This window comes from Astatotilapia calliptera, chromosome 15 (assembly GCF_900246225.1).
Source record: "Astatotilapia calliptera chromosome 15, fAstCal1.2, whole genome shotgun sequence".
NCBI lineage: Eukaryota > Metazoa > Chordata > Actinopteri > Cichliformes > Cichlidae > Astatotilapia > Astatotilapia calliptera.
The window spans coordinates 38,043,657-38,063,903 of NC_039316.1; the positions used below are offsets into that span (position 1 = coordinate 38,043,657).

The 20,247-nt window shown below is 40.2% G+C and overlaps 1 protein-coding gene across 2 annotated transcripts; it reads right to left on the reverse strand.

Moving 5' to 3' along the window:
• Positions 1–761: 761 nt before the first annotated feature.
• On the reverse strand, positions 762–18,318 carry mcoln2 (mucolipin TRP cation channel 2). 2 transcript variants are annotated; one of them, XM_026142897.1, is made up of 14 exons: positions 18,126–18,318; positions 15,458–15,611; positions 14,800–14,973; positions 14,360–14,516; positions 13,904–13,982; positions 13,734–13,830; positions 13,539–13,638; positions 12,993–13,105; positions 12,679–12,828; positions 10,980–11,081; positions 10,545–10,667; positions 8,027–8,233; positions 6,726–6,859; positions 762–1,174 (listed from the first exon to the last, which is right to left on the reverse strand). In XM_026142897.1, coding segments are annotated over exons 1-14 (1,635 nt in total). In that variant the 5' UTR covers positions 18,170–18,318; the 3' UTR covers positions 762–1,173. The 2 variants fall into 2 exon arrangements, with proteins under 2 accessions (XP_025998682.1, XP_025998683.1); XM_026142898.1 differs by lacking the exons at positions 15,458–15,611; positions 18,126–18,318 and having other exon boundaries at positions 14,360–14,511; positions 14,800–14,944.
• Positions 18,319–20,247: the final 1,929 nt, after the last annotated feature.

Sequence of the window (20,247 nt, forward strand, 5' to 3'; positions counted from 1 at the left end):
GATTGGCAAGAATCTCGAGGGTTGTGGTGCGTTGGGGGCAGAAACCAAGACGAAGATGATAACAGCTGCTTGTGCACGAAAACATAGCATCATTTTTTTTTAAAACAATCTCTGGCTGTTTCATTTAGTGTAAGGATAATACAGCTTTTACAAAACTTGTATTTTGATATTTCTTCACTAAAAGGTGCAGTGCTCTCTATTTCAAAACTGTTCTGTGTACATATACGCACACATTCCTGTATGATGCATCTGATTACTGAAGAAAGGGGAAGAGAAGGAGGAAATAAAAAACAAAACACAAAAATGAGCGAGGGCTCATCAAACATTTTTGTCCAGGGGTCTGTAACTTCATGATCCAGGCACGTTTAACAGTCTGCAGATATCTTCTTTGCCTCATTTGTAAACTAGCTTTGAAGATTTTAAACAGCTGAATGATAAAATACTTAAAAAATAAATAAATAAAAGGCAACCTAGTGGCCAACGTAGCTGAGAAAATGTGGGAGAAATGTGATGCTTTGATCAAACTAGGAGCACAGCTCTGCAACAGAAGTCATGCTCCAGCTTGTCTTTAACTTTAACCTGCTGGTTTCTACACTGATCGAGCTGACTCATCGTTGTGGTGTGTTCATTCAAAACTAGTCTTACTCACAACTCTGCGGGAAACATGTTTGTGCACTTCAGAGAAAACTCACCCCCCACTCCCACCAGTGACATGATTACATTTAAATAAAAATAAAAAATAAAAAAAAGGGACAAATAGGAAGATTAGCCTTGCTGCAACCTTTACTTCAACACTTAATAAATTAACTTTAATGTTGTACATTCCCCAACAGCACTCGACCAAACTCCTTGGCCAAATAAACATCTAAGCAGTATTATAAACATACACAATTAATCCAAGCAACCACTTCTTCTTAGTCCCAGTTCCAGCTCCGCATCTTGAGCTCCTGACTCCCGTTCAGTGGAGGAAACTCATTTGGCCTTTCTTATTGCACCTCACGGGATGTTACACGTGTAAATCTACATTCTCCAGGATTTTTTCAGTGTTTCAGCGTTGAGAAGTTTGTCTCAGACATGTGAAGTATTGTTCCCAGCATTTTCCTCCCTAAACTGTCTCATCCAGAGGCGGGGCAGCCGTCAGCTGATAAGTATGACATCATCATTTGCTGGAACTCTGTAAGGAGAGAGGGAAGGAGAGAGAGAACTCATAAAACCACCAACCTTTCATCATGACAAACTACAGCATAGGCTACTTTTCACTCAGACGTTCGATTGCGTGGTTAGCGAATGCTTCTCTTTAGAAAGCACCAATACGCATCTTACTCATAAATGATATGAACCAAATTCAAGAAAGAAAAATAGGTGGTTTCTGCTGGTATTCAAAATCAAAGCAAGCAGTGTACGATCTTAAATAATGGCAGTATCCTATTTATGGGACTCCTACATGCTTGTATACGAATGACCTTGCATGTCCCATGTTTAATCAAATGTGCTCCAGCTTTATTAAAGCGACACAGGTTGTTCAAATGCAGGGTACATGCCATTCTAAATGTAGCTACCAAGGCAACACTGTTATTCCCAAGTGTATCAATATTATGTTGGGATGATACATCCAACTTGTTACACAAGCAGACAGGAATTCTCACTTTAGGGCATAATCTTGCAACACTATCACGGTAATGTTCTTGGGATAATTCCCACACACGCATCATTAAGGCCTCGTTCTCCAATCTGTAATTTCAACTTCACGCAGGTTTGATAGCAACACACAGCAAAGATTTGCACACTTCACTGTATCAAAGTTCAAACACTTTGTTTTTAAACAAAAGATAATTTTCCTTCATTTTTATGATCTGCTGTAAGCAGAACATTTTCCAGGATTGGAATGATTGATGATGACGATGAGACCAAGTGAGCAAGGAAGTTGTATCTAATCATTTTGTTGTCAAAGGAGAAAACAAACTTTTATTGCACAAAAGGACAAGTGCACGGTGGTGAAGTGCAGACTGCATACAGGACAGAAACAACGACATTATGCTGCTAACATATTTCAGCTCTTTGCAAGCACAGACAGCACGCTAATGCTAAGCTAGCCAAGAACCCAGAGTAAAAGCTGAGTGAATGCTGACCCCAGACCAGCACAAAGACCCTGATCTTCAACAGGTAACAAACTGATGCGCAGTCACTCACTCAGGTTTTTACATTCTTAACTGGTAATTATGAGACGTTTCATGAGGTGTGTGCCCTTCAGGACCTTTTTCAGTGCTACGAATTACTTTCTCCTGGGAGTAAATCAGTAATGTAATGCAATACTTTTCTTAAAGGTGTTCCGTGTTAAATGGTAAATGGCCTGTATTTATATATCGCTTTACTAGTCCCTAAGGACCCCAAAGCGCTTTACACATCCAGTCATCCACCCACCCACACACTATGGCAGCTACATGTAGCCACAGCCGCCCTGGGGCGCACTGACAGTGTTGTTAACCCCAACACTGACCATAACAAAGAGTGTAAATCCCTCCTGCTGACCACACAGGATACAATTAATTTGCATGAATGTAATGTCTTTGATATGAGGCTTAGCAATGGTGGTGACTGTCAAAACGCAGCCAAAGACAAGACATGAATGTTTTCTGTCTGATGATGACAGAGTGCCCCAGGCTGATTAAAATGACTCCATTCACCTGTCCTGTTTGTAAGATAAACATCATGATCCACACTGACACATTCAGATTCCTCAGTACACCGGATTAAAGTGGAGGCTCTTCTCTTTATTTACCAAATGCTACGGTGAGTCATAGTATCGGAGCGCCGCTGACTGCTGCTTTCTTTTTCCTACTCATGCACGTGAAACTCCAGGTGAAGTCTGATCGGCCTGTTCTGAAACTGTAAAGTCTGAGTTGCTGATCTCAGAGTTTATGATGGGAGTCAACATTTTGAGGAATAGGGCCATAATCTTTGACAGACTGCAGCTGATACATTTAAGTCCAAATACTGTTAAGTTTACAACCTTTGTCACACATATACGTTCTATTACATTTAATTGAATTCACAAGAGTCATAATATACAAGAGATAACAAACCTGACGCTTTTGGTAAACAAGTTTTAAATCCAACCCAAGGATCACTTCCCAGCTTCCTTTCCAAACAAGGTAACAGATCCAGATGAAATTTCACCCAGTAAGACATTAAAACGTTAACTGAGAACACTGATCTAATTTTTGCTGGGACAGTAAGATAAGGATGCTTGTAAAAAATGAGATCTAGTCAGGTCAAAGGCTGCAAATGAATGCAATTATATAGTCAGTGCAAATCTACAAGAGTGCGAATAAGAAAACTGAACCAACTTTAAAAGATGGTCACCAATTTCAACAGAGGATGTACATTACACATCAGTACATAATGGCACTGTAACTGAAACTCGACTTCCTTAAACACTCAAGGCAACCAGAGCTGGAATCCCAGGAAAGCTGGGTGATAGAAAACGGCTGACAAACATCCATAAAAAATAAATAAAAATAAAATAACAAGCCCAAAACAAAACCCTCAAAGTCGGCGTGTTAACGTCTGCTGAAACAACGGCTGAAGAGCCCCGAGGGAGGAAACAGACTGTCTAAGCTCCAATGTGTCATCATAACACATACAGCAAAGGAAACTTTTCCCAGTGCCAGGACTTTCCCAACGAGTACACGACTACAGATCATTTTTACAGTGTGTACAAACATTCAAAGCTCTGGCAGGAAAAAAATAACAGTTTGGTGGCAAACGCGAAACACAGCTCTATACAAATGACTACAGTAGTTGCTTTACTGGGTAAACAACATCTCATGCACTCAGTCACAAAACAGTCTCCTGCTTTTGAAGTGGAATGATTGTGATGACGGCTACAGAAACCAATCCTGGTGTCCGTTTACAGCGAAACATTCTCCTGAACAGAAACATCAACTTCACAGTAATGTGCTGACTGTGATGGAGGAAGTGTTGCTGGGAGCAAACGGGGCACTGCGCTGCCGCTTTAAACGATAACGGGAAATAAAATGAAACATTTCTCAGGCATGTTAAACACTTCATGTTATCAGACAACCGAAAAGAGGTTAAGTAAATGATAAAGAGAGAACACAGTGTGAGGTCATTCTAATAAAACCACGCACAACAGAGCCGCTAAACCAGTCTCTCCAATGCATTCAAAACTGCTTTCGACTCACCACTGAGCCTTTTCAGCTCATTTTGAGTCACAATGTTTACTGTGACCTGTGCATTCAAGGACATAACACAGTACAGAGGTGCTGGGAGTTTAAGGGGACGGTGGGGGCAGGGGTGTTCCTCAGTGTGGAGGCCCTCAGTTTCTCTGTAATCAGCCCATCACTGGGTGTGTCAGCATAGCTCCCACCACTAATTTCATTGCTCTCAAACCACGTAAGACGGAGCCAAACCGCAGCGTGGAGGAAACTCCGCTGCAGTCGGCTGCCTGCCGATGATGGAGATTGGCTCATGGAAATGGAATGAGAAGAAAACACCGACATACAGAGGAGTACGGTGTCCGTACAGTGGGGCAAAAAAGTATTTAGTCAGCCACCGATTGTGCAAGTTCCCCCACCTAAAATGATGACAGAGGTCAGTAATTTGCACCAGAGGTACACTTCAACTGTGAGAGACAGAATGTGAAAAAAAAAAAATCCATGAATCCACATGGTAGGATTTGTAAAGAATTTATTGGTAAATCAGGGTGGAAAATAAGTATTTGGTCAATAACAAAAATACAACTCAATACTTTGTAACATAAGCTTTGTTGGCAATAACAGAGGTCAAACGTTTACTATAGGTCTTTACCAGGTTTGCACACACAGTAGCTGGTATTTTGGCCCATTCCTCCATGCAGATCTTCTCGAGAGCAGTGATGTTTTGGGGCTGTCGCCGAGCAACACGGACTTTCAACTCCCGCCACAGATTTTCTATGGGGTTGAGGTCTGGAGACTGGCTAGGCCACTCCAGGACTTTCAAATGCTTCTTACGGAGCCACTCCTTTGTTGCCCGGGCGGTGTGTTTTGGATCATTGTCATGTTGGAAGACCCAGCCTCGTTTCATCTTCAAAGTTCTCACTGATGGAAGGAGGTTTTGGCTCAAAATCTCACGATACATGGCCCCATTCATTCTGTCCTTAACACGGATCAGTCGTCCTGTCCCCTTGGCAGAAAAACAGCCCCATAGCATGATGTTTCCACCCCCATGCTTCACAGTAGGTATGGTGTTCTTGGGATGCAACTCAGTATTCTTCTTCCTCCAAACACGACGAGTTGAGTTTATACCAAAAAGTTCTACTTTGGTTTCATCTGACCACATGACATTCTCCCAATCCTCTGCTGTATCATCCATGTGCTCTCTGGCAAACTTCAGACGGGCCTGGACATGCACTGGCTTCAGCAGCGGAACACGTCTGGCACTGCGGGATTTGATTCCCTGCCGTTGTAGTGTTACTGATGGTGACCTTTGTTACTTTGGTCCCAGCTCTCTGCAGGTCATTCACCAGGTCCCCCCGTGTGGTTCTGGGATCTTTGCTCACCGTTCTCATGATCATTTTGACCCCACGGGATGAGATCTTGCGTGGAGCCCCAGATCGAGGGAGATTATCAGTGGTCTTGTATGTCTTCCATTTTCTGATGATTGCTCCCACAGTTGATTTGTTCACACCAAGCTGCTTGCCTATTGTAGATTCACTCTTCCCAGTCTGGTGCAGGTCTACAATACTTTTCCTGGTGTCCTTCGAAAGCTCTTTGGTCTTGGCCATGGCGGAGTTTGGAGTCTGACTGTTTGAGGCTGTGGACAGGTGTCTTTTATACAGATGATGAGTTCAAACAGGTGCCATTCATACAGGTAACGAGTGGGGGACAGAAAAGCTTCTTACAGAAGACGTTACAGGTCTGTGAGGGCCAGAGATTTTCCTTGTTTGAGGTGACCAAATACTTATTTTCCACCCTGATTTACCAATAAATTCTTTACAAATCCTACCATGTGGATTCATGGATTTTGTTTTCACATTCTGTCTCTCACAGTTGAAGTGTACCTCTGGTGCAAATTACTGACCTCTGTCATCATTTTAGGTGGGGGAACTTGCACAATCGGTGGCTGACTAAATACTTTTTTGCCCCACTGTATATCATGGCGACAAGGTGTAAGCGACACAAACTCTGTTTTCATTTCTGAATGTTACCGTGAATCCTGTTTATTTGTACACGGACTGAAAGGGAGAGTGAGAATGTAACGGCGTTTCCTCGACATTTCTCTGATCAACTTCACTTTTGACGCTGGTGCCAGCTCTTTTCCAAAGACTTCATGAATCTTTCCCAAGAACAAGAGATGTGTTTCACTCTTGCCAGCATGACCGTCAGCATTCATGTTAACAGTAACTAAAAGTGACAGTTGTTTTGACCATCAGTTGATTTAGATATTGATTGATGGCCAAGATTTAAGAGGTTAAGACTACATCTTCTTCTCAAGCTAAGACCTAAGTAATAAGCTAAGCCAAGTAATAGCCCTAATAGTCAACAAGCAACCGTCAAACTATAATAAAATCTTAAATCTCACTGGCTAACAACTCTAAGCAGGTATTTAAAACACAATACCTCTTATGTTACATTGATGTTTGTAGAGAACAGGTTCCAGGTGTGGCTGAGTGTGTGAAGAGAGATTAAATATTAAACAAGCAACACTGCTGTGAACAGTCGTACCACTGGCAGTAGCAGAGTACAGAGTGCCTGACGCTGACGTCTGTCTGATCGCTCTCCTCTATGTTAGGCAGCTCTGTCGGCTCGTGGAGAAACTTCTGCAGGTCGGTCTGCGGGAACCCATTTTTCTGGTAACTCTGTTAGCAAATAGAAAAAGTCCAAAATGCATCACATTTAAAGTCAGAAGACAAAACTTTTTCCATGCTAGATTTGAGAAATGCACACCAATTTAACACATATTGTAGACTCAAGCCCACAAACAGGTACCGCAATGACTGAAACATGGATTGAGAAACATTGTGACTGGTTTCTTCACATTTTTCTTCATAATTTAAATATAAAATTTGAAATAAAGGCTTTTTATAGATGTGATATTCACTGATTGTTGTCTCCTCTCAGCAAGATGCAATTACATTATTGCCTAAGGGACAAGCAAGACAGGAAGTAAGATGTAAGAAGAGCACAAGATGCACTTAACCCCCCCCTCTTTTTGTCCTCGACACTTCTCTCCGTCCATCCTGCTGCTTATTTGGTTCATAGATGCCCAGACTCCCCACTCATCTGTCAACCTCATCCAGCTCCTCTGCAGTTTCTTCAGCCCTGAACTATCTGTGATGCGCGCAAACACCTAACCTAGGATTCATGCAGGAGGCACCCAAATGCCCAAGTACCATTCTACTGAGCCCCTTTTAAATAACTAAGGTCTTCACCCTTTTTAAGAAATAACCCAGACACCCTACTGAGGAAGCTCCTTCTGGCTGCTATCAACAGCTTGTGGCCATGCGTGGGTGGGAGGCATAAAGCACCCAGTAAATTGATGCCATCTCCTCCCATAGCAGACAGCTACAGCATCCTCATTACTGCAGACGCTGCACCAATCCATCTGTCAATCTCCCGCTCATTCCCCGACTCATGAACAGGACCCCGAAGCCACCTTAACTCCTTCAACTTGAAGGAGTTGCTTCCCAACCCAGAGTGAAGACACACTACTTCACTCATATGAATGCACTCGATTTGCACCATCCTTTCTCTTTGTCACGCAGCTAGACTTAACCTGCAACACTGATGTGGCATTTGGTTGAAGAGTGGCAATCTCACACAGGGACGTCCCTTTTTTGTGGTTCTGTCAGAAGAGATGTGAACATCCCTTTTGTCTTGCTGGCAGAAAGCTCAAAGTACAGTAAGGATTGTTGTTCAGTTTTAGTCCACATTTTCCAGCCTCCTGTCAGGTCTAACAAGATCCAAGAGTTTAATTGACAAAATGCCACAGTTTTCAAATGACTCGCACTCGGTAACGTAAGTACCTTGATGGTCTCATAGGCGTCGGTTATAAGAGCGATAAAGAGCGACAGCACCATGTAGATGAACAGGGAGATGAAGGAGTACAGGTAAGCCCGACTGAAGAGCCACACCAAGGTGTTTTTGTCCTTAAGCTGGGCGAAGGTGGTGAACATGTCGTCTCCATTCAGCAGAGAGAACAGGCACTCTGCCACAAGACTCAGGCCCTCAAACTACAGAGAAAGAGGGAAATAACAGTGCAGTGAGCAGTTAACAAATCCACAGAAATCTGAGATTTCCTGGAAAACAAAACAAATGAGGAGATTGAAAGAAATTTGTTACATTACTGCAGCTTTTCTTCCTTTTAAAAAAAAAAAAAAGTTATACATTTGGTCTGTAAAAATGCCATAAAATACAATTTAGTGTTAATCACCAACTTCAAAAGAACAACATGACATTATTTTATTATTTTTCTTATAAATTGCAAGTAAAAATTCTTCACACTGAAACACTGTTTTGATCTTTTAAGTAGCTGATGTAACAAATGACAATGAGTAAGTCTTAGGTCGAAACCCAGTTTATCAAAGAAAGACGAGTCACAGATTATTACCATCAACATATTAAACAGGCAACAGAAGTGTTTAAGTAAACAGCCTGAATGCTCAGGTATAGGTCAGCTTCACTGTGTTTTGATCAGAGATTAAAGAAAACTTGGAGTTTCCAAAAGTACTTGGTTGTACTAAAAGAAACGCTGGACCTCGCAGGCTTAATAATAAGACAACGAGTTTGTCTAAAGAGGAAAGGAAAAAAGGGAGACCGTTGGTTGAAAGAACCAATCAGAAAGCCCGACACAAAACAGAAAGAAGTCATGTTCCACAAGAATGAGATAAGATCTAAAAACAACATCACTCTCAGACACTATGGATTCAGCTGACAGCACTTGAAGACGTGTGGAACGGCAAGCCGCAGGTCATCCCCTGCTGATTTCCTTCTGTAAATAACCTGAGGATCCTGGAAACACTTACAGGTCACTACGGGGGACTCCCCGAAACATCGCAGTATAAATATAAAAGTCTCCGTTGACTGCATCGCTGCACAAACGTAAAGAACTGTAACACGGCTGACGTGAAACGCTGGCATAGCAGAGCTGGTTGCACAAATGGTAGTCGGGTAACAGTTTGCTTTTCATGTGGGCCTGATAAGAGTCTATTTCACTGTTAAACAGAGAAAAGTGTACTTAACAGCTAAAATGACCTGCTTGAATGCCTTCAGTGCACCAACCGTATGGATGCTTTGTTAGTTCCACAGACGGGCATTCGTAAACATGGGAGGTAGTGAAGTGACATAAAGGAAAATACAAAAATCAGCTCACAATATATTTACAGTAGTTACTCCTCTTCAGCACAAGATTATCAACAATTTAGCCAGTGAGAGGCAAGATGTGAGGCAGCTGTTCTCAGGCTTCCCCACATCTGCCTCTGCAGATTAGGAGCTCTGCCGTGTTTAGACGCCTACTTCTGCTCAGACTTCCGTAAATAATTTATCTTAACAAGCCAGAACAGCTAAACATACAGATCACTGTCTGGGGAGCTCCCAGTTAAGGTTAGAGTTTCTCAGGATTTTAAGAAGTGCTCCAAATGTTGCTCAAGTCCAGCTGTAATCTCCACAAATTCTTAAAACATGAGCCGCTCAACTTTGTTTCTCACTTGTATGTATTTGGAGGAAACTGCTTCTTGTAGCCTCTTTCAGTTTGAGATATTTGCTCTGTTTCGGGGCAGTTGGCCCAAAACTGAATGTGGCACAATTCTGTTGCTAATCATCAACCATTTGATTCATTCCTCAAATGGTTGATTCATCCACGCATATGCACACACATCAGTGTACAAATGAATGTGTTATGAATGTGGCAGCAATCACTGTACAATGTTGAAAACCTGGTCACCAATGAAGCAGCAAACAGCAGCCAGTGAAGCAAAACAAGCATTATCGTGCACTGACACCTAGTGGCCGTTTTATTTAGAGAGTCTTATAAATGCACTGTGAACTCTAGTTGCTCCTGTACAGGGAAGCCAAAGGCCATGTGTACACTTTGTTCAGTTTGAAGAGCAACATGCTGAAATAGCAATTTGAAAGAAAGAGCTTGGAAAACCTGATGGAGAAGTTAAGATTTAACTTCTCCAAGTCCAATCTGACAGTCATCATAAAAAGGAAAGTATCGTACAACCACAGTTCCAAAAAAGTAAATAAAAAAATAAACTGTCAAATAAACAAATCACTGATTTGCAAATCTCATAAAAATCAAACTTTGAATATCTCATCTACAGGTTATCAAGAGTCTGAATCTGGGACACGATCAAAAACAATCACCTAAAACACTACTGTAAGTCCGTTTTTTAAAAGATGTGCACTTTTGGGAGTTCCTCAATTCAATATCTGTAGCGTCAGCAACATTTCGAGAGAAAGAAAAAAGAAGTCTGGACTGTTTCCCCTGCATCTCTGTCACACCCATCACAGTGATTTCCTCAAAACCAGTTAGAAAGTTACCTTCTCGTGGTACGGCCCCAGTACAATCCAGCCACAAAAAGTATAGCCGAGGTAGATCATGCCAGCACAGCAGCAGAAACGCAGGACCTTTGGAAAGGCTGCCTTCATGGTTAGGATCAGCACCTAAACTTGGAAGAAATATACTGTTTTTAAGTGAATTTTAAACCTTATGAGACAACAAATAAAGATTTATGTGAGAGTGGAGCGGACTGATACAGGTCTACACATGTGCATGATGAGAATTAAAATAAATATATCATTCTCACAGCATATTAATACAAGTTTCTCCATCACTGTTGCATTAAGCTTAATGTGATGAGCTCCTGCTTAATATTTTGCTCATTGGAAGCTCTCACATGAAACAGACTTCAAACTCTGAGATCATAAATGTAGAACATTAATGCCTTACATCAGTCGTGCCGAGCATGGACTCACATTGTATTTCTGGAAGTATCCCAGGTACCTGATCACTCCAACCCACACCAGTAATGTAGACGTCCCCAGGAAGATACTGCACACGTCATAATTTGTAAGGTTCTACAAAAGAGAGCAGAGAAAGTCCACGATTAGGGATGAAATCATAGTTCTAGAAAACTCTGTTACATAATTACACACAGTATACATAAGTTATATTACAGTAAAGCTGGTTTTGCTGTATGATTGCAGTAAATGACATAGTCTGGGTGATTATTTTATTAGGGTTCAAAGTACAAAGTGAAGCCAAGGAACGATAAACCTTAACGTGCTTTTATGCTTTAATGCATGTGCACTGAGAAGAAAACTATAAATGTAAACTGCAGGTTTCTTAAAGGACAGCTTCACTGATTTTGCAATTTCTATTTGTGTCCAACTGCTCAAAGTTATTATCAACGTCCGAATCACAATGCAAAGTGTCGTCAGTCACGTTGAAATTTGGTTTGGAATTTAAAGTTTGATTAAAGGTCCAAACTGTCCTTTATACGTCTAACAATGTAATTATAAGATATTAAAACCGAACTGGTGAATTAATGCTGCAATCAGACAACTTAACCTCCGCTGAAAAGTTATTGTAGCAAATAATAGTAGAGCTTCACCTACAGTGATAAATTATACAAAAGAAGTAAAGTTGGGCATAAATGAGTCTAACTCTTTAAAACTTAAAACACATCGGTGGATATAAATAAAACATTAAAATAATGAAATATGATAAAAATTTGCCTACACACTAGAGATGGCACGATACCACTTTTTTATGTCCGATATGAATCTGATATAGTGTTTTTTAATCAATAAAACAGTTTTTTAAATGTCTTGCTGCATTTTGTATAAGTTCATACTCACGTTTAAAAAACAAAAAAAAACAAAAAACAAACAAATATAAAAAAAAAAAAAAAAATACTTCATAGTTCAGCAAAACTGATCAATCTAATAAACTTAAATCCTCTAGCCTCCCTATTCTGGTATTTTAAAGAGTACTTAGTAGAAATATTAAACAACCTAACTAATAGGGTTGCCAACTCCCAGCAACAACAAAGGGAACCACTTTCCACCTCGTGATGCTTAATTGACGTAATCAACCTTAATCGAATGCACCGGTAAAATAAAATGCACAGAAATCAATGATTTTTCTACAATAATTAAATAGATTCAACATCTTTCTTCAACAGAACTGCAGACTGCACAGATGGTTCCCAAAGGAAAAAGTACTACAGCTTACTAGGGTATATTAGACTTAACAGTTACTATATACAGTAATGGACTTCTATACATTTTATATCAGGTAAAAACTTTGGGTGTAAGATTCAGATAATTATTTATTAAAAGCTCGACATTTTAAATGAGAATAAGAAAGAAAAGTATGTCTTTGTGCCCCCTTTTCCCTGTTAATGCCCTATCGGCCCCCCTGGCTAAACTTTGCTAGATCCGCCCCTGCACAGTTACCAGCGTCAGCTGTAGAAAAAGATCCTGGAGTAGAAAGTAATATTAAATAAATTCTGACAACAGCTTATTATACAAAACCTTTTCTACATAAAGATATACATTTTCAAATCTTCTGCAATTATTTGACACCTTTTAAATGACAACTGAATAGAGGGGGGGGGGGGGGGTTATGGTTAAACGCCATTGCAAGAAAGAAAGGGATTATTCATTTTACCTTTGCTTGTATCTCCATCTTCAGAATCGATCCAATTATGGCGAAGAGGTCGCTGACGATGACCAGCAAGTACCAGCCGTTCAGAAACTCCCTCTGGTCGTCCTCGCACACTTTCCGATTAAAGTTTTCATGGAAGAATCTGGAGAACCTCTTCAAAATAAAACAATGGAAATTCAGTCAATTTAACACACACACACACACACACACACACACACGCGCACGCACACACCTTTATCCACGATGTTTAAGTTAATTTCAAAAAGAAAAAAAAAAAAAAAAAGCAAAAAGGTAGCTGCTTGCATGGTGTTGCTGACCTGCAGTAACCTGACGGCCAGTATGATGGAGCGAGTGCACAGCACGGCTGATGTGAGGCACATCAGAATGACGAAGGCATCAAATACCAGCAGATAGTGTGTGTTCTTCTGAGCTGAAATACACACACACAAAAAGCACAAGTGTGGGTGTGAGAGGGTTTATCACTCAACTCCCTCACACTCACAGTTCTGACACTGATAACACAAGTCTGAATGCAAACGCCTCAGTTACAGGAAACTGCCCAGTCCTGGTACAAGTTTGGAGACAAATCCTTCCACACACTTTAACAACGTGGTGAACAAGCTGCTGCAACACAAAATAAACTGGACAGACACATTGGTCCACAAGAGTTTATTTTTATTTAGTCTGATTCTTTAAAACTTGACAACATTTTGATATTTTTACAAATATTCCAAACATGCATTTGCAGGCTGACCTGTTGTTTTACTCAAATGTGAAAAACAGTTTTCAACGCCATAACCTGTCTCATTCCTCCCTCATTTGTTACCATTAATTAATTTTTCGGTTAGAGAAGTTCACCTTACCCGTCCCCGATATCTTCCAGTCTCGGCACGCGCTGCTTTCAGCGTCTATGTCCAGGAATAGTTTCACCTTTCCACTGTGACACTGGTTATCGAACGTTATCTATCAAATCAAAGGGATCCAGGTGTTTATATGTGCTTCAATCCAGCTGTGTTTGCTGCTTTCACATGGCGTTAATAAAGCCAAGAAACTTATACCGTAACAAAGAAGGAGTAGCAGTCGGGTAACTCTCGCGAACGCACCGTCTGGAGGTTGATTCCCTTCAACTGGAAGGTTATTTTGATGTCGACAAGTCTGAAAAAGCGGCGAAATGTTTGATTTAAAAAGGGGATGTCAGCATGTAATGTAAATAATTTAAACAGCATACCTGTAAAAATCCAGATTAAAAAAGGATGAATTCTCTGCTCTCCACAGGTTTGCAGTATTTGGATCGTGTGACATACAAACTGAAAAAACCCATCACATATATGAGGTGTGTAAAAAACACAGACACAGCTTTTGTTTCCCCCTCAAAATTTGTTCTTATACTCCAATATGGAATTTCATGACCTGTTTAAATTACCAGTAAATCCCATAATGGTTCTAAAATGTCTGAAATATATAAGAAATGGTATTTTTAAACATGAATCTTTTGTCCCGTTTCTAATGAAAACTCTCATCACACATTTACATTACAGGTATTCAGGTTTGTCATTAAATATTAAAACTACAGGAGCCCAAAGGGGAAATTTTAACAACACTGAGCTTAATTATCTAAATGGCAAATCTGACACCAACTTCGCCGCGTATAACAGCAAACTGACATGCAAATTTTCCCTCTCACCCGTCTCCAGCTGAGCATCGATGTCATAGATCTCATCTGAAGGCTCCACGCTGCCCCTCCTATAGTACTCTTTACATATGGTGAGGGGCAGCAACTTGCCATTTTCATCCTCTGCGTAACTGATCGGGCCCACGGAGAGCTGGCCCAGCTGACTGTACTGTACACAACAGGAAATTTTAGGAAAATAAAAAAAAAAAAAAAACAGAAAACACTCCAGGGTGACGAGACAATAAAGAAGCTGAAAACTGGAATATCGCAGTGAAACACGATAAAACAAGAAATTCAAAAAATAAAGCAGTTCCAACTCATGCGATGCTTAAATTACACCAGATATGTTTATATGAGCATTAGATTGGAGTTCCTGATGTGCATATTCTATAATAAAACTCAACACTACATACACTTCATAATGCTACAGTAAAAAAGTCACTGTTACTTGCCTGATCCATGACATAAAACAGACTTTCATAGACGTCGTGCTTTGTGTAGACGGCAACGCTGTAGTCGTCCTCATCGACCCCGCTGTAGCCTTTTAAGAAAAGGTGTTTGAGCGCCATGGTGTTCTCTTCCTTATAGGAAACCACCAGCTGGTTGTTGAGGCCGAACAGGACGAGCTGTGGGGAAAACAAGAAAGGAGAGTTGAACATATACGCGTCTTATTCCTTTTGAGGTGGAAAACACATGTTATGGTAGCTTTACATCTCTGACATACCTCTCAGTCAGTTGGGCCTTTTAAAAAGGAGATTACCCAAAACTGTAGTTGTTATGGACATGGAGTATTGTGCAATCTCCCACAGCTACACATTTACAAGTAGTTTTAAAGTGTTACGTGAAATACTGATGAGGTGCTTTGAAGACGTTTGTGTTGTTTTAGGGCCATGTGCTTCCGAAACAATACAAATTTAGCAGCAAAATAAAGACAAACACAAATATTCCTTTATTCTCCCATTTTAAGCAGGACCCTCAGTGTAAGCATGTATATACACACTGCTCTTGGCTGCATGCCTTCGATTACATATTGCAGTTCCAGGAAGCCCCTTCTGAGTGCTGCCTCTTTCCTGGTCTTTCCCAACATACAATAAACCCCAGTGCACATACTTGTGTGGTGACCATGATGATTTTCAGGATCTGGACTCCCATTTTCCAGGGAATGTGTCTTCGGGCTCTGTACTTCTCACAGGGGCTCATGAAATAATACCTCAGGTCATCTCTGAGGTTCTCCTCTTTCATAATGTCGTGAGTTATGACAGAGCTGTAAGACAACAACCATCATGCAGATGACAGAAACAGATCGCAGTGCTGTGGGCTACACGGTTAAAACTCGTGGAAATGAACAGATGGTGAGAGGAGTTTCTCTACGAAGGAAGAAGAAAGCAGCCAGAAGGCTGAAAATGCAGAAGTGAAAGTTAAAAAGAAAGACAGTTATTTTATCAGCTCTTGTTGTTGCGGTGTACCAGACTGGTAATCAATCACACGGAGAGATCCGTGTACGAAGTTCAAGGTTAGCTCAGTAAATGTACTTTCACCCAGGGGCGGAGCGTGGGGGTGGCTTACGGGACTTAAGCCCGGGTTGTTTTGTCAGAAGCCCGGGGTATTTTGGAGTGTAATTTTTTCATAGTTAGATGCCTGGCTGACAACTGTATAAAACAAAAAGTACACACAATATTCGAAGCACATAGTGCACACTGTGGGAATTTACGACTGTGCGTGAATCCCCCCCTGATATTGGTATGATCCAAGCTCAGGCACTAAGCGACTGAGCGAGGGGGCGGGGGGGGAGCTGCTGCCCGTGAGTGCGCTGTTGGAGAGACGGAGCCAGCCATACTAAGGAGAGCTTAAGTTTGAGCAGGTACCAAAGCAAATCATTCGTACCGTACAAATAATGTAAATATGACGGTGCATCACGAAAGATTGATATGAAACTGATCACTTGACCAATATTATTTTACTTGCTCTTCAAGTGAATCAACAAATGGCGAAATGAAAAGCCGAACAAATGCTATTTTTTTTAGAGAGTCTTAGCTTACGTGTGTTTATTTCATATTTTCAGTTCTTACCCTCCCCGACTAATTCGGTTTCAGTTATGTACTGAAATATAAGAATGGACATTAGAGGGTTCTTTCAAAGAAAAAACTCAGGTAAATGTTATTTTATATATTATGCTTTGTATGTTCAGTATATTTCTATGCAAAACAAGAGGGATTTCAGTACACAGCAGGATATTCACATTTGTAACCAGATATTTACATACACTTTAGGGAGAAAACATAAAACATTTTTACTGTACAACATCAATTTAGAGTAAACTTTTGTTTTAGATAAATATTGAAATATATTTTGAATTAGTTAAATGTCAGAATAAAGAGAGACAGAGCTGTCTATTTTTTATCACTTTCATTAAATTTAGGAGTACATGTACACTAAGTTTATTGTTAATTAATAAGAAAACTCCAGACGATTCCATTCTGAGCTGAAGAAGCTTCTGATAGGTTAGTAGAGTCCATGTGAGTAAATTGGTGGCACAGCTGTGGATGCATATAAGGCAAAACACAGAGCCTGTTTCTTTGACATGGGAAAATCAAGAGATGTCAACCAAAACACCAGGAAAAGAATCGTGGAGCTCCATAAGTGTGGCTCAATTTGAATACAATTTGGTGCCATTTGCAATTAAAAAACACAGACAGTTTCTCTCTTTACTCTTAAAGTTAACAAATATGTTTTTATATTTATCAATCTAAAAAAATAAACATTTAGTCTGATTTGATGTTACAATTAAAAAAGTGTTTGTGTTTTGATCTGAAGAGTTTGTAAATATCTGGTTTCAACTGTATATTTGATGATTGTCAGCACAAAGAGGGAGAGAGAGGAGCAGAGATTGAGATGGAGAATGAGGACAGAACAGAGATGAACAAGAGCAGGTGAGACACACATGTTAGTCAAATGGTTGCTTACTAAAAGTATCACTGTATCATAGGTACTCATGTATCTCGTACCTAGTGTTTCTTTTTAGGTTTGCTATTTTTCAAATTCTATATTTATTAAGTTCTGCAGGCTTGTTTGCACAACAAGGCTAAATAATTATATAAACTTTTCTCAATCTAAATATTGTACTTTGGTAGAATTAAATAAATAAGTGTAGTGCAGGTCTATGATGATTTTTAGTGCTACTATCATCTAGTTCTGATTGTGGTTATGTCTTGGTTAAGTCCTCAGTAATCCTGCTTTTGAACTGTTGTAGTCCTGTTTTAATTCTGGATCAGTTCTGCGTCTGGTTGAATTGGGGTTTAGTCCCTGTGTCTTGATACAGCCCCGACTTCGTTCTGTCTTGCTGCTCAATTAAAAAACTAGTTTAAGGTGTCCTGCATGTGTGATATATATATTTCCCTATATGAAGTCATTCTTTTTTGAACAAAACTCAAAACAGAGCCTATTAATCTTTCAGTCATTTCTACACCCCCCCCTCAAAAAAAAAAAAAAATCCCACATGCATACTACCCTTTAGGGCTAAGCCCCGGGTGTTTCAAATGTCTGGCTCCTCCTCTGCTTTCACCATTTCCCCCAATTGTTTGTCAACTATAAACAACACAAATCCAAGTCTCCAAGTTACAAAGTGCAACGTTGAATCCAACCCTGATCACGTCATAAAACTTCCTGATGACTTTCGCGGTTGTTTTTAACGTTGTTACATTTTAACATGCGGCATTTCAGAATGATGAGGTAACAAAACTATATTTGAACGCAACTTATTTAAACATAAAAAGCTTACCTGACCGAATTGCTTCTATCCAGATAGCGAGAAAATAACTCCATTTTTGCAAAGCAAGGTGGGGAAAAAGCCAAATGACTGAAGGGAGATTATTAAACGTAAGCCGGACAGCTCCGGCAGAGAGTCAGAGACAACTCTGCTCTGCTGCGCGTGTGCCCCGCGAGACCACGACTCTTTCAGTCAGCCAATCAGGAAATGGGTTTGAGGCGGCACAGGTGCGCAATCTACGAGTGAACGAGTGCTCACGGAAAGGCCCGAAACATAATGTGGTTAAGAAACTAGATTTAAATAGAAAAAACAAAATAATAATGAAACGTTGCTGTGTGTGTGAAAATCAGTGCGTCAGTGTAAAACCTTTGAACTGATTCAAACCTGGAGCAGTTACTGATATAGGAACAAACTCCACAGAAGACATAAGGTACTTCTATATTTCACAGGCAAGAGTCTGTAGGTCACGTCATCACACATGATACTATAAAGCAGGGATGTCAAACTCATTTTACATTGGACGCAACATACAATTCACCAATCAAACTGCCCTTTCAGTCAATGAAATGAAGTTTAACTACACATTTAACCACTGAGATGTTTCAATGGTACATCTCAGGTTTTCCTCATGATACAGAAACGGTGCTGTAGTACATGAAATAAATATTTCAGCGTGATTCTTTGGGCTCAAAATAGAAAAAACCCTGATAGCTCAGTGCCCAGATGTTCCTGTAATTAAACATGAAAAAGTTGGTTAATTCAGACAAGATGCCATTTTTGTTTCTATGATCAATAGTGAAAAAACAGGGTACTTTGTAATTTAATTGAATTAACTGATATAGTATTAATAGCCACGGGGGAAGTCTTTATCAGAAGGAGAAGCTATAAAACCTAAATTAACAAATATTTTAAACTCCAAATTTTTATGCCATCCTTCACATTTTCCCAAAGCCATCTAGTGGCCGGAACAGTGTCTTTGCCAGGCCTTATGTTTGACATCCAAGTCTCACAGATACATGCAGCATATCCTAAGAGGTCGGAGGAAGACGGGTCCTATGTTAAACAGAAACCAGCACATTCCTGATACGATCTACTGCTGCTTGGCATCCACCTAAGATGACAGCTACAGTGTGTTAAATGTGAAACGCAGGGACCGTGTTTAATTTCTGTTCCAAAACCTCACGTTGGACAAAGAAACATGACGGATGTGACAAAACTTTATTTGTCCACTGATGAACACAGAGCAACAAAGTCAACTTCCTGATATCAAATATGACTTCCACAGATCAGAGCTGGAACGCCTGTGAGCTCCTGAAGCTGCTTGCATCCAGCAGACAGGAGGGAAAACTGTAAATCATCGTCCTCAAATGACAAAAATGAAATGATGACGTGGAGATACAGTCGATGACATGCACTGGATTTCAGCCACTTCATTGCTTTTTATACTGCGCGAGCTCCATCAAGCTCACTATGGTTAAAATCCACTGTTCTTGCACAGATGTCTATGTTGTGGTAGCAACAGAAATCCAGCATATATAAAGCAGAAAGTCAAGTCAAGTCATCTTTATTCATATAGCACATTTAAAAGACATCAAGTGTCGGCCAAAGTGCTGAACAGAGGAATATGATAAAAAGAATTAAAACAGATGAAAACAGAAACATTGTGACATCCATACATTTTTGTAAAAAAAATAAAAATAAAATAAAATAAAATGATAATAATAATAATATGTACACATTCACACACAAGTACACATATGTGAACATAAAATACATGTATACGTGTCTACACATGCAAACATCATCCAACGAGATAAAAGATCAGACAAGCTGAAACAGAATAAAGGTGGGAGATCTGAAAGCCTTGGAACATAGGGAGGTCTTCAGATTCGATTTGAAGACTTCCAAGGATGAAGAGGATTTTATAAAAGAGGGAAGACTGTTCCAGAGTCTCGGCAATGGAAAAAGCCCTGTCACCTGTAGATTTGAACTGGGAGCGTGAAACTAATAAAGGCATCTGACTGGAGGAGCACAGAGTTCGAGTGGGTAGGTGCAAGCTAAGAAACAAACAGTAATGATAATGTAGAGCCAATAATGCATTAAAAAAACTAAGACGAGATCAGCAGGTATCAAA